The following is a 13,290-nucleotide window of genomic DNA, read 5'->3' as shown; positions in this document are numbered from 1 at the left end:
AGCGCTATGGGGCGCCTGCGCTGTCCTCTGCACGGGGACGTGCTTGTACACCCTCAGAGCTGGCCCGAGTCGCTCTGAAACAGGGCCCACGCCCGAGCGAGCCCAGCGCGCGCCCCCGTTTCCTGTCACGTCTCTGCTGAGGCGATGCTGACCCCTGTCACGCTGCCGGCGCGGCACCGCTGAGCACCAGCAACTGTGGCAAAGGCTCGTCTGCCAGCTTTGTCCCCACAGGAACCAGCCCAGAAGTTACAGGTTACACAAGCAAGTCGTCCTGTTTGGGTTCAGAGTCACTGGTGGTTTTCAAACATTATATGTATGAGAACCTTGGGGGAGCTTCTGACCCTCCTAGGCTCAGCCGCCCCCATACCATTTAAACATGCATCTCTGCGACTGACCCGGGCGTCAGCATTTTGAAATTTTTACCCTGTGACTTGAACGTGTTGCCAAGTTTCAGAAGCAGCGGCTTGAGCAGGTGCGCCAGCATCCTCCCCAAACACGCATTCTGCAGCGGGATGCTGGAGAACACTGCTCCTTCTGAAGGGAGCAGGTGACCGCAGAGGCAACGCGGGCAGGACTCACCTGCGGTCACCCGGGGGGCTGGACAGCGGGCCTCTGACCGAGCCAGTCTTCAGTGTCTCCATGTTTCACTCTTCCCTGCGGTCTTTCCCATTAGCATCTCTGCCTCGAAGTAAACAAGAGGCATCTCGAGATGACAACACTGCATTGTGCTTTTCATTCGTGGGGAGAGGAGCGCCCAGGGGCTCTTGCCCCTGACTGTCCATTGGAATGACCTGGGACGGGTAACGCACTGCGCAGAGATGCTGGCTCAGTGTGTAGAGCTGTGGTTCTTCACGTGTGGTCTGGAGCCCAGCAGCTTCTGCGTCAGCTGAGCATTCTCAGAAGTGTGAATTCTCAGGCCCCATCTCAGACTTCCTGACTCAGAAACTCAGACGGAGGGAGGGCAGGGGCAGAAATCCACCTTTTTTTAAATTTTATTTTATAAATGCCTTTAAAATTGTTTATTTATTGGCTGATTTTTAAAAAGAGAGAGAGAAAGATAAACACTGATTTTTTTTTAAATGCATTCATCAGTTGATTCTTGTATGTGCCCTGACTGGGGATCAAATTTGCAACCTCAGCGTATCAAGACGATGCTCTAACCAACCAAGCTACCTGGCCGGTGTTTTAACAAGCCCTCCAGGAATGATGATCATGCTGAAGTGTGAAAACCACTAGTTTAGACAGGGCACAGGTTTCGGTGATTTTGAAAAGGCCCACAGGAGTTCCTCCTGGGCAGTTGAGGTGGAGACTTATGGGTTAAGCAGCACTGGATGAGGTGGCAGACACCCTGCCTCTTCATTGGAGGTTCCTGATTCTCCCAATGTCCAGCCCTCTGTGAGAAACAGTGCCTTTCACTGGGGTGAGTGTGACAACTCCTGCAGCATGTTACATAATTAGCAGATTTGGTGTTGGTGTGTTCAGTCATTTTAACAACGGAATTAGGTCAGCAGCAAAGCCCACTGAACTACTTGCTCACACATTGTCAGTAAAATGCCCTGTCCTCATCATCTCCCCATCAAATGAGTCGACTTTCCTCCGAAAATAAACTAGCCAGTTAACAGTGACTCAGCAGCCAAATAGAACCATCTTTGTAATTCAGTAGAATAAAAGAAATATGATTATTTCTACTTCAAAATGCATCTACTTCATTTTGAAATGGACCTTTGAGTCAAAATTTCATGCTTCCATTGGGCATCCGTCTCATCCTTCAAAGAGAACTTAACAGTTTAAAAAGCACAGGGTTTTTATTTATGCAATGATGACATTGAGAAGTCTAACTTTCATGCAGTCTCAGGATAGGAGCCTCTGGCAAGATATGCAATAAATGGAATCTTTATATGAACATCAATTTATATTTTGCATAAAGGAAGTTACTATGCAATGACTAATGCTTCAAAGAGTAGCTTATGGGCTGGTTGTTCTCTTCATGTTCTGAATGTGTCTGAGCCTGGGGGTGAGTATCACTCACATTTTCGGGAGCTCCAGTGATGCTTCACGAGAAAGGGGGCAATCTTATGGATCAGTTTATGACTCTGAGAGTCTTTGATGATAAGTTATTAGTGTAGGATAAGCGATCTACTCATAGCCTTAGACAAGAGAAGTGATGATAAGCATGTTTCCTTTTATACATGCACCCAGGTAAACAGGCTGCTCCCTCCTGGGCAGCTCGGGGACCCCGATCTGTCTACTGAGTTTACCTCGAGGACAGTAGATATCCGGAGCCCACCGGTTGCACTCATAATTGTCGGCTGCCTTTTCGCAGGTGAAACACTTAAATCCACCAGGATATGGGGTGGCTACAAAAAGAAGCAAGAGAAGAGAGTCATGTTTTAGACTGAGCACAGAATCCTGCATTGTGGAGTTAAACATTTTCACTTTTTAAAACAATTTTAATTTTATTTTTGCAAATTAATGTGGGTTTTTTTTCATCTCCAACCAGTTTCTTTAAAAAGTCAACATGGAAGTTCCAAATGACTCAGCAATTGTACTCTTAGCATTTATCTCTGAGAAACGAAAACATATTCACACAAAAATGTGTACACAAATATTCACAGCAACTTTATTTGTAACAGGCAAAAACTGTAATCAACCCATATGTCCTTCAATGGAGGAAGGTTAAACAAACTGTGGTACATCCCTACCATGGAATACCAGTCGGCAATCAAAATGAACTATTAATTCAACATTCAGCTGCGATGAATTTCCAGGGAATTGTGCTGAGTGAAAAAAAGTCAACCCCAAAAGCTTATATATGAAATGTAACATTTACTATATGCAACATTTTTAAAATGAGAAGATTTTAGAAATGGTTTCCCCGGAGTGGTAGTGGACAGGTTTAGAGGGATCTTGGTGTGAGGCCAATGAGAGGAATCATTGTGCTATTGAAACTATTTAGTGTCTTGACTTGGTTGTAAACACACAAACATACATGTGAGAAAATTATGTAGACTTCAACACACAAATACACATAGACACACACACACACACACACACACACACAAATAAAACTGGGGAAGTCTGAATAAGACCAGTGGGTTGATGTATCAATGTCAATAACCTGGTTGTGACATTAGTCTACAGTTTCAAAATGTTCCATTGTGGGAAACTGAGCAAAGTATACATGGAATCTCTCTATATTATTTCTTACAACTGCTTATGAATCTACAACTATCTCAATAAAAATTTCAATTAAAGAAAGGCACTCTAGATTCCCAATGATTTACTTTTATGTGTCAATGTACGTGGACAGGTCAACATGTAAATATAAATACTAGGTTGAAGCATTAAAAAAATCTCCTGATGTTTGACCACTGTGTACCTACAAAGGTGGCAGTTTCTTTAGTTCAATCTAATATTTTCATCGGCTCAGACCTGACAATGGTTGAGAATCCCTGGGGAGCCCTGGCTGGTTTGGCTCAGCGGTTAGAGCATCAGCCTGCGGTCCAGGGAGACCCAGGTTCGGTTCCCTCTAAGGGCACGTACCTCGGTTGCAGTTTGTCCCCGGCCCTGGTTGGGTCGTGTGGGTGGCAGCCACTTGATGTGTCCCTTTCACGTCGATGTTTCTCTCTCTCTTTCTCTCTCTCTCTCTCCCCCTCCCTCTCCCTCCCTCCCACTATATCTGAACAAAAAATGGAAAAATGTCTTTGGGTGAGGATAAAAAAATAATCCCTGGGGATGGTCAGAAAAGAGTCCCCACTGCTGAACAAAAAATGGAAAAATGTCTTTGGGTGAGGATAAAAAAATAATCCCTGGGGATGGTCAGAAAAGAGTCCCCAATGTATGTTGCCTACGCAGAGGTGACTCTCCTAAGAGGCCTCTCAGGCCCATGTCCAGAGTCCACTGGGCAGCATGCTGGGGGCGAGGGTGCACCCTAGGCTCCTAGGACCAGCCTGAGGGACATGTCATTCCAAAGCCCCTCTGCTCCGCCCTCCTCTCCTCGCCCCTGAGTTGCCTCTTCTTGCTTTCTGAAGAGACTGTCTCCCGGGTACTTGTCTTCTCTGCCTTGCCTGTACGCCCAGGCGGGAGATGGCCCGGCAGGGCCGTGCTCTGTAGAGTGCCGGCACACCAGGGCCTCGTGAGCAGGAAGGACCAGGGTCCACAGGACTGTCGGGGCAGGTCATCTCTGTCCCATCCACTGATGTGCTTCTACTCGCTGTTTAGCTGTAATCATTTGCTTGCTTTGCTGCTTAGAGTTTTGCCTTTCATAACAGAACTCGTGAGTGTGTGTGCGTGTTCAATTTGTAAAATTACCTGGCCTCTTTGAAAGCTGCAAACACTTCATCTGCAGAAGCCAACTGTTCTCTCTCGCAGATGGCTGAGCCTGCATATCCCACTGGCGGAAATGATCATCTCAGGGTAAATTGCTTTACCCACATGGAACCAATTAAGTATGTTATCAAAAATAAATGAAGGAGGAGGCAGCAGCTTAAGGCCAGAATTGTGGGCCAGATATGACTTTGATTCTCACCTTACCTAGAATAGCTGCCCATCCTTACACTTGCAATAGTTCACAGGGATGACTCTGAAAATAGCAAGATCAAAGGTAATACACTGTCTTTTCAAAAAAGGCAGGTAACTAGATCTTCTTATGGGCCCACGTGAGAGTTTCATGTTCCTCCAAATAGTCGATGACTCAAATTCATCAACAGGATGATAGTGGGTGTGTGGACGGTCTCAGAAAACAAGGATGGAAGCACCTCAGACGTAGCCGTCCAACCACTTCATTCCCAATGAGGACATTTCACTAGGAGGAAACATCCTCTCCCTGGGCATAATCATAATAAAGCAGGAGCAAACTACTTTGTAAAATCACACACACATGATTTTTATATCTCCACATCCCACTACCTAGATAGGTGGATTACATTTGAGTTGAAAGAGTCTAGATTAGGTAAGTACATGCTTGAAGAATTGCAAACAACAGGTTCTCATATTCCAAAGCCATTCAAATATTCTTATGGACATTTTTCTTAGCTTACTTTTGTAAATACTGTTATGAGAAAAACCATACAAAATAGTTTAGGAAATTCTCTCGATTGGAGATATATATGTATGTATGTGTATATATATATATATATATAAACTTTTTTTTTTCTTTATTAATTTTAGAGAGAAAGGAAGGGAGAGGGAGAGATAGATAGAAACATCGATGAGGGAGAACACTGATTGGCTGCCTCCTGCATGCCCCACACTGGGGATAGGCATGTGTCCTGACTGGGAATCAAACTGGCAACCTCTTGGTGCATGGGTCGACGTTCAACCACTGAGCCACATAGGCCGGACTCGATTGGCTATACTTTGAAAAATAGTTTCATTAGCATCTTCAAAATATTGAATATATAAATATGTTTGAAAGATAGAACTTTTAAAAAGCTTTGTAAACTCTTGAAGTAGAATGATCAGCATAGGAGTTTTGAAAAACAGATGTAAACTATTTGTCAATGAACAGCAGTTCTTAAAATATGATCCTATACACCAAGGTTCATGACCACAAGGAACCACAGCGGTGCTGCTTGTGTGATTAATTCGGTAGACTATCCAACTTCATCTGTCCGCCACTGCAGCCAGTAAAACTTTTAGCTGGAATGTTGGGTTAATTATTCCTGGAAAGTTTCCCATCAGAGAGATTAATTGAGAACTCTGAATGAAGACTGACAATCCACCCATTCCATGAATAAACTTTTTGAGAACCTAGAGCTAATAGGTTGTAGTGTTCTCTAATTTGGATTATTGAATAGATTCTTCAAAATTATCTTTTGCAAGATGGGTGACATATTACATTAAACACTGTCATTTCTTATACAAGTAGTACTGAACTCTGAAATTAACTCGAAGTATGTCAAAATTTAAACAGGACTACGAACTAAAACACGAAGGCAGCATAATGAAGCTCCATTTCAGATCATTTTATCTCTGAATGTGTGTAGTAGCACGTATCACTGACAATTAACCAAACGATCTCGCTTTTGTTTAGTTTTATTTTTAAATCTACAACTTCATATCTGTGTCCATTCTCAACAGTGACACGCTAATCTGTGCATATAGGGACCTGAACTTACATCTTGTTAGACAGTACTGGTCATCAAATGACCAAACCCTTTTCAGTAACAGGTCTTCATGTACAGACTCAGCTTTAAGTTGATAATTATGGCACAATACCAAGCAATGGTTAAATTCTTCCTCCTGGAAATATTTAGTCAAAAATAAAGTCTACAGTTGAACAACTATCTCCGGTAACTTGTTAATTGATACTGAATCTGATAAGTTGTGTTTTTTTTTTAAAGGACTGAAAAGAGATTCCTAAGAGATGTTCTATTTTCTCTGTTACTTCAAAGCATCACAGAGCAAGTAGAGTTTCCAATTGTTGTGGCCTCAGCTGTGAATGAATCTAATTTGGCTCTTGATCACAGAGTTAATACGCTTAGTACTCTGCAGTTCAGGACATCAGTCCTTGGTCCCTCAAGAGAAGGTGATTGTAAAGGGAAAAAAAGAAACACCAAAGTACCCAGTTACTTCCTGGAACATAATCTGTCCATTAACTCCTATGGTCAGCCATAGTTCAACCGACCATAATTCATTTGTAAGGCTTTGGAGCAGATTTCGTCTTTGTTTGCATCTCTTGGAACTTTTGCCTGGACAAATGTCTTCAGTTAGCAAAACCGTGGTGAAAAGAGAATCTTGTTTTAAAGTTCATGCTTCTGTGTAATGCAGCCTAGCTTTCTAAAATTATTATTCTTGCCAAATTAATGTCCATTGTTTTGGGAAACTGGAAGCAAACACAAAATTTTTAGAAATCTAATAAATCAATCTACCTCTCAGACCACTGGCTACAAAGTGTTGTCAGTATAGTTTTAATACTGTGAGTAAATTTTAATAGAAATATATGTCCTGCTACTTTTCTAGAAAGTCCCCTTACTTCCTAAGGTTTATTGATGCAGTACAGACTCGTGAAAAAAAATTAGGTGGCTCTGTGTGTAGGCATAAGAAAGCCCTTTGCAGGGATAGAGTGCTTTAGCCCATAGAAAAGGCTCGGAATATGGAACCAGCGGAAAGTGAGTGTCTCAGGAAAGAGCTATTACACAGAAAGAGGTGGAGGCCGGGAACAGGTTGAAGTCGCTTTGCATGTTAAATTCTGCTCTCTTATATCATCTCTAGCAACCAAATGAGAAGCCTCATTTCTGTTAACACGAACTGCTGTTTTAAAGGATTTATTAGGCTTTGGTACTTTAATCTTGGGCTGGAAAGAAATTCATCATTTTTCACATGAAAAAGAAAAAAAAAATTACAGATTATGGAAAAGAATGTTGTTGAGGACAGTGCCTCAAGTTTGAAAGCCATAAAGTTTATTTCTCTTAAGGGCTTAGAAACTTCAAAGATTAGAGAATCAGAGAGCAAAGGAGATTAGTTATGGGAGGCTGAGCTTTCCCAACCCGGGTTCCAGTCTCACCCCACTTATTATCACCGGGGGCTGCTCAGGGCCCAGCAGAAAGGAGGTTATGTTTGTCTGGTGTCGACAACGAGTGTGTCTTCTCACATCTCCAGCGTCACCGCGTTTCTCCCTGGGCAGGCTCTGAGCTCCGGCTCACTCGCTGACCCCAAGAACACTCTCTGTGCCTCCCTCTACATAGTGAGGCGAACCTATTAATAATTCAAGATCAAGATAATCCCACACTTCGTTCATATACATTTTATAGTCTGTATTTCACAGAAACCTGCTTATTTGTAGAGAAATCGCTCCATCTACATGGTCCACTGGGTGCCATGCAGGACTGAGGATCATGACCATTTAAAAAATCGATGTGTAAAAATAAGCCCACAAACAGCAAAAACTTCTGAAATAGTGCACAGAAATGGGGAGTTAACTCTGCTTTAAAGTGGGCAGAGTAGACACAATTCTAGCCAAGTAGGACCCTGGGATGGTAACTTCAATCCAGCAAGAATGTTTACTCCCCACGACCAGTCACAGAGACTCCACAACAGAACTGAGCCTGAGCTGCTGGGGAATTGTCTGCGTACCACCTGGCTCAGGGGCAGCTTCTTCCGTCCTTCTCCAGACTTCAGAATCATATCAGAAAAGCCCACCAATTCTATTTGATGAGTTTTTTTTTAATTCAGCTGTGGCTCTGTTTAATTAACATAGGCCACATGAGCAGAAGTCATCCTTCAAAGATCCCATTCTGAAATCGACTTTCAAACAGGGGCCCACTCAACCAGGCACAGACCCACCATAGCACTGAGGGAGAATCAGTGTGTGTGCTTGTTTTGTGTTCACGTAAATCCAACCCCCTTGAACTTCCTTCCCACCCTGTACACCATCGTAGCCTCAGAGAAAGCCAAGCATGGACCTGCTTTGTGGCCTGGTGACTTCTGAGTCTGTCATTGAAGTGGACAGAGAACCCCCCCCCAGAAGCTGAAAATCCTGACAATCAAATCTGAAATCAAGATTTTTGTTCACCCAGTCTAATTAAAAAAAAAGCACAGCTATTTGAAGAAAAGAACAAAATGCAATCCAAAAAACAGAGCAAGTATCAAAACGTCTTCTTTTCATGAATTTTACTAACATAAACAGCAGCCAGATAAGCTTCCAATACAATCCACCAGTAAGCACCAGACTATACTGGTGAGAGTACAGTAGCAATAAATCTAAAGAAACTCTGCTGCGTGTCAAAAGCATGTTTGGAATTCAAAAATTAGAGTAGCGTCTTTTCAGCATCTCAGTTTCCTCTCTAAGCCAGTTATAACAACATCATAAGCAACAGGTTTCCAATTGCCTATTATATATGTGCCTGGCATTGTACAGATATTACTTCTAATCCACAAAATAATGTGACAGGGTATGTATTATTTTATCCACTTTAGAAATGTGGGAATTAACATTTCGAAGGATTTCCCTAACATTTACTGAGCAATTACTATGGCTCACATTCAGAGCTAAGTGCTTTGTGGACATTCTTTGATTCGTCATCACAAAGTTCGGGCTTTTATTTCAAGGCAGAAGGCTTCGAAGCAGCTGAGCTAGCTGCTGACCTGTGGCGGGCCGACTGGACGGCCGCCGTGGATTCCTCGGCTCACCTCTCATCTAGAGCAGACCACGCAGAAGTTAAGTGGTCTAACTCCATCACATCAAAGGAGTCCGAGGAGCTGCCTCCCATTTGTAGATTCTAAGATCCTCAAAAGCAAGGACTATGTTTTACTTGCTGTTATGTCTTTCATGCCTATCAGAATGCTGACGCACAGGATACACAAAAAATGTAGGTGGAACAGAATATTTCAAAAGAGGAATGCACCTCGGGGCAAATGCTAAAGGTCAAAATATACACACTGTGCCAAGCTCTCACCACCACAGGGACAATGCAGACGAGGATCCAAACAAAACACAGAAATGGAGACTAAAAGAGGAAGTAAACGTGCTGAGTGATCCATAGAATATCAGCAGCAGAAGCACCTGAAGTTCTTGCTAAAAGCCAGAAGCCACAGGTACAGCCCCAGCCAGATATGCTATCAGACGCTCCAGGGAAGAGACTGTGCATCTGCTATATTAGCACTCTCTAGATAATGCCTAAACACAGGAAACCGAGAGGGATAGGGGACAGGAAGTTGTGGAAGATAATTAGGCTGAAACTGAGAATTAGATGCACAGACAGGAAGACCAGCTATTATCTTCCCTATAAAGGACTGATCCTTTACAAACACATTCCTCCTGGGACATGTGGGTTCCCTTTGAGAACTGACAGAGGCTGGCATGAGTCAAAGGGAAGGGTGTTCTGAATCAGAGTGATGGTACAGGGGACAGAGAAAACAAGCCTAAGAATTTGCCTTAAAATAAAAAGCAAACATCCTATAAAAAGGTGAGGGTAAAACACACAGCATGTTCGGTAGCACCGGCACCCACACACCCCGCCCCCAGTGAAATCACGAGGTTTCCCCTGCATTGAAGGCTGCCTTCTCCCGGCCATTTTTCAACTCATGTCTTAGTTGAAGCGAAGTGATGTTTCTGCAGCAAAGAGAACAGTCTTACTTGAAGGATGGAGGTAGATAATGTCCTTGACCGTGAAGTCTCGGGACTGTGCAGCTTTCAGACAATCCGCCAGCAGGCTCAGGAGCAGGAGCCAGGCCAGGGCAGGGCCAGGCTCCATGGCAGACCGAGGCGTCACTCATACAGGGCGCCCGGGAGCGGGGACTCGGGACCACGGGAGAGAGTGCGCACCTGCAATATGAAGCAAGATTCATCTCAGTGTCCAGCCCGAAAAAGCCACAGGAGACTTGGCTGAGGTCTCCTGCCGGGGAGATTGCACAAGGAGGGCAGGAAACCGAGGGCAAAGGAAGTGGGCAGACGTGGACAGAAACTTCATAAACGGTAATTTTAGAGCACTGGGGAGTTCCAGCCAAATCCCTTCGGAATCAGGTCGCTCCAGCCCCGCTGGCAGCAGTCACCTCTGATACCCAGCAGAGATGCTATCAAGAGAGATTGAATTTTCATGAAGTCCAGCGATTTTTGCCAGGAGGCCAGGGGATGGCTGCCAGAATGCAACAATAAATAAGTCAGACACAAGAGCTCAGAAGCATTTCCTTGACGATGGGGAAGGCCAAGTGCGAGAGTGCAGCCTGTGCGAACCTGTGCGGGGTAGGCTGTCAAATTTGGGGGGAAACGTAGGGAAACAGGCCTCTTCCAAACCAAAAACTGTTTTTCTAGCTCAGGATCTCCTTAACATAAGCAACATCATCAGCCAGGTTCTATGATCACCCTTTTGGAGTAAACGAAGTCCAGCAAATAGAGGAATTGATTCAGACCCAGGCAGTCTGACCACTGAGTCCACGTCTTAATTATTTAATTAATTAATTAATTTTTTTTTATATTTATTTTTTTGTTAATCCTCAGCAGAGGATATTTTTCCATTGATTTTTTTTTAGATTGAGTGGAAAGAAGGGAGGGATAGAGACAGAGAGAGAGAAACATCGATGTGAGAGAGACACATCAAACGGTTGCCTCCTATATGACCCCGACCAGGGCCTGCAACCCAGGTATATGACCTTGACTGGACATCAAACTGGAGACCCTTCCATTTGAGGGCTGAGGCTCTAACCGCTGAGCACACTGACCAGGGTAAGTCCGCATTTTTAATTTTTTTAAATTTTTTTTCTTTATTGATTTTAGAGACAGAGGGAGAGAGAAATAGAAACATCCATGAGAGAGAACATTGATTGGCCGCCTCCTGCATGCCCCCCACTGGGGATCAGGCCCACAGCCTGGGCATGTGCCCTGACCAGGAATCGAACCTGCGACTTTTTTTTTTTTTATCCTCACCCGAGGACATTTTTCCATTTTTTGTTCAGGTAGAGTGGGAGGGAGAGAAAGGAACAGAGAGAGAGAGAGAGAAACATCGACGTGAAAGGAACACATCGAGTGGCTGCCATTCACACGACCAACCAAGGCCAGGGACAAACCGCAACCGAGGTACATGCCCTTAGCGGGAACCGAACCCGGGTCTCTCTGTACCGCAGGCCAACGCTCTAACCGCTGAGCCAAACCGGCCAGGGCGAACCTGCGACTTCTTGGTGCATGGGTCGATGCTCAACCACTGAGCCACACTGGCAGGCGAGTCCGCATTTTTAAACACTAGGTGATACTGTGTTCCTCCAAAGATTTAGTTGTGTATAAACAAAAACCGATGAAATGAGAGCAAGGTAGCACTGTAGCACTAAGCAATCATCACTGTATCCTCTGCTCTGATTCCGTCCTTTTCAATTAAAACTGGTGACAATAAAACCTACTAGGGTTAAATTGCCCAGCTTATTTAGAATGTAGATATACATGTTTTTTTTTGTTTTTTTTTTTGGACCTAAACCCAGAGATTCCTGGATGATGAATTTATTTTATTTATTTTTTATTTATCACTTATTTATTTGTTTTTAGTTAGTTTATTTATTTTTGTTACAGATGTTTTTCCCCCCCCCCCACTGATTCCCCCCTCCCTCTCCCTCCCCGCCCTGTCCCCAGCTTTGTTGTCCATGTCCACTGTTCAGTAGATATATATCTTAATTTATATGTGCTATTCACTTGCCAACTCATTGCTTTCCTGTAGAGTCACATTTTATTTTCCAAATACCATCATTCTATTGCCCACGCAAGGGGTCAAGTTAGACAGTCACTTTATTTTTAATACACTGAAAAAAACAAAAGAACATGATTTGGGCATCTTGTTTACAGATTTTAATACCAATATTCAACGAGCTTTTTAAAATAGCATGACAAGAAACCGTGTGGTCTTATTAACCAATGTCATGCCAATACATTTAATAAAATAAAAAAGAAACATAAAATAGCATAACAAAATAATTCTAAAATTATTTTGTCAGAACAAATAGACCGAGAGTAAATGTATTCTAAAACAAAATCAATAGAGAAAATCATATGAACTAATCAGACATTAGAACATACTACAGAGTAATATTAACCAAAGCAGAAGAATAAAAAGTGTAAAAATGAATACAGAAAATGGAACACTCTAAGGAGCTCAGAAACAGACTCAACTATTTCCGTAATATAAGCAATTTTTTAAAATTACCAAAAAGAAAAATATTAAATGGAAAGAATTATGATAACTTGATTAAAGCTTCTGAAAAAGATGAACTGAAACCAAATAATGCACAATACGTTAAAATTAACTCCAGATAGATTGGTGTGTTGTTTTTTTAAATAGGTGATTTGTTAGAATAGAGTAGAGCTCTTACTACCCTATAGCAGTTTACTGATGCCGGCTGGGCCAATTTCATGCTCAGGATATGTTTACAATCAGCTCCCCATGCAAATTTGCATTCAGGAAGAGAATGGGCTGCCGGGTCCCTTAATAAATGTGAGTGCGAAGCACTGTGCTAGCCACTTGGTTGAACAATATGATGAGAAAACAAATATTAATGATATCTTCCACTCACTGAGTGACAGAGGTAAACAGTGTCTCCTCTGAATGAGTGCTTTGTCGTACATCTGTTGTGGCCAGGTAAGGCCACATCTGCACAGTGTCCCATGGAGACACTGCACAGCAACACCCCCGCCACAACCTGCAGCAAGGCTCCATGTGAGGAGAGCTATCTGCTTTTATTTTGATATAACTTAACATTAAATATCAACTAGTTGCCAACCTAAGTTCTTTTTAATGTGAAATTTGATGTCCACACCAGTACTTCAATATATCAAACAATGCAAGTGGCACGTTTTTATTAAAGCATTTC

At 43.0% G+C, this 13,290-nt stretch overlaps 1 protein-coding gene across 1 annotated transcript in view; it reads right to left on the bottom strand.

The window, feature by feature from the left end:
* LYPD6 (LY6/PLAUR domain containing 6) overlaps positions 1-13,290 on the bottom strand; it is a 134,471-nt gene that overhangs the window by 14,884 nt on the left and 106,297 nt on the right. The window contains exons 2-3 of the mRNA XM_036254354.1: positions 10,079-10,267; positions 2,259-2,357 (exon numbers count right to left, since the gene is read on the bottom strand). Of these exons, the coding sequence (XP_036110247.1) occupies positions 2,259-2,357; positions 10,079-10,196 (217 nt within the window). The 5' untranslated portion in view covers positions 10,197-10,267. The remainder of the gene's footprint in view (positions 1-2,258; positions 2,358-10,078; positions 10,268-13,290) is intronic.

Source organism: Molossus molossus, unplaced genomic scaffold (genome assembly GCF_014108415.1).
Source record: "Molossus molossus isolate mMolMol1 unplaced genomic scaffold, mMolMol1.p scaffold_m16_p_11, whole genome shotgun sequence".
Classification (NCBI taxonomy): domain Eukaryota; kingdom Metazoa; phylum Chordata; class Mammalia; order Chiroptera; family Molossidae; genus Molossus; species Molossus molossus.
This window is presented reverse-complemented; position numbering and strand designations above follow the sequence as displayed.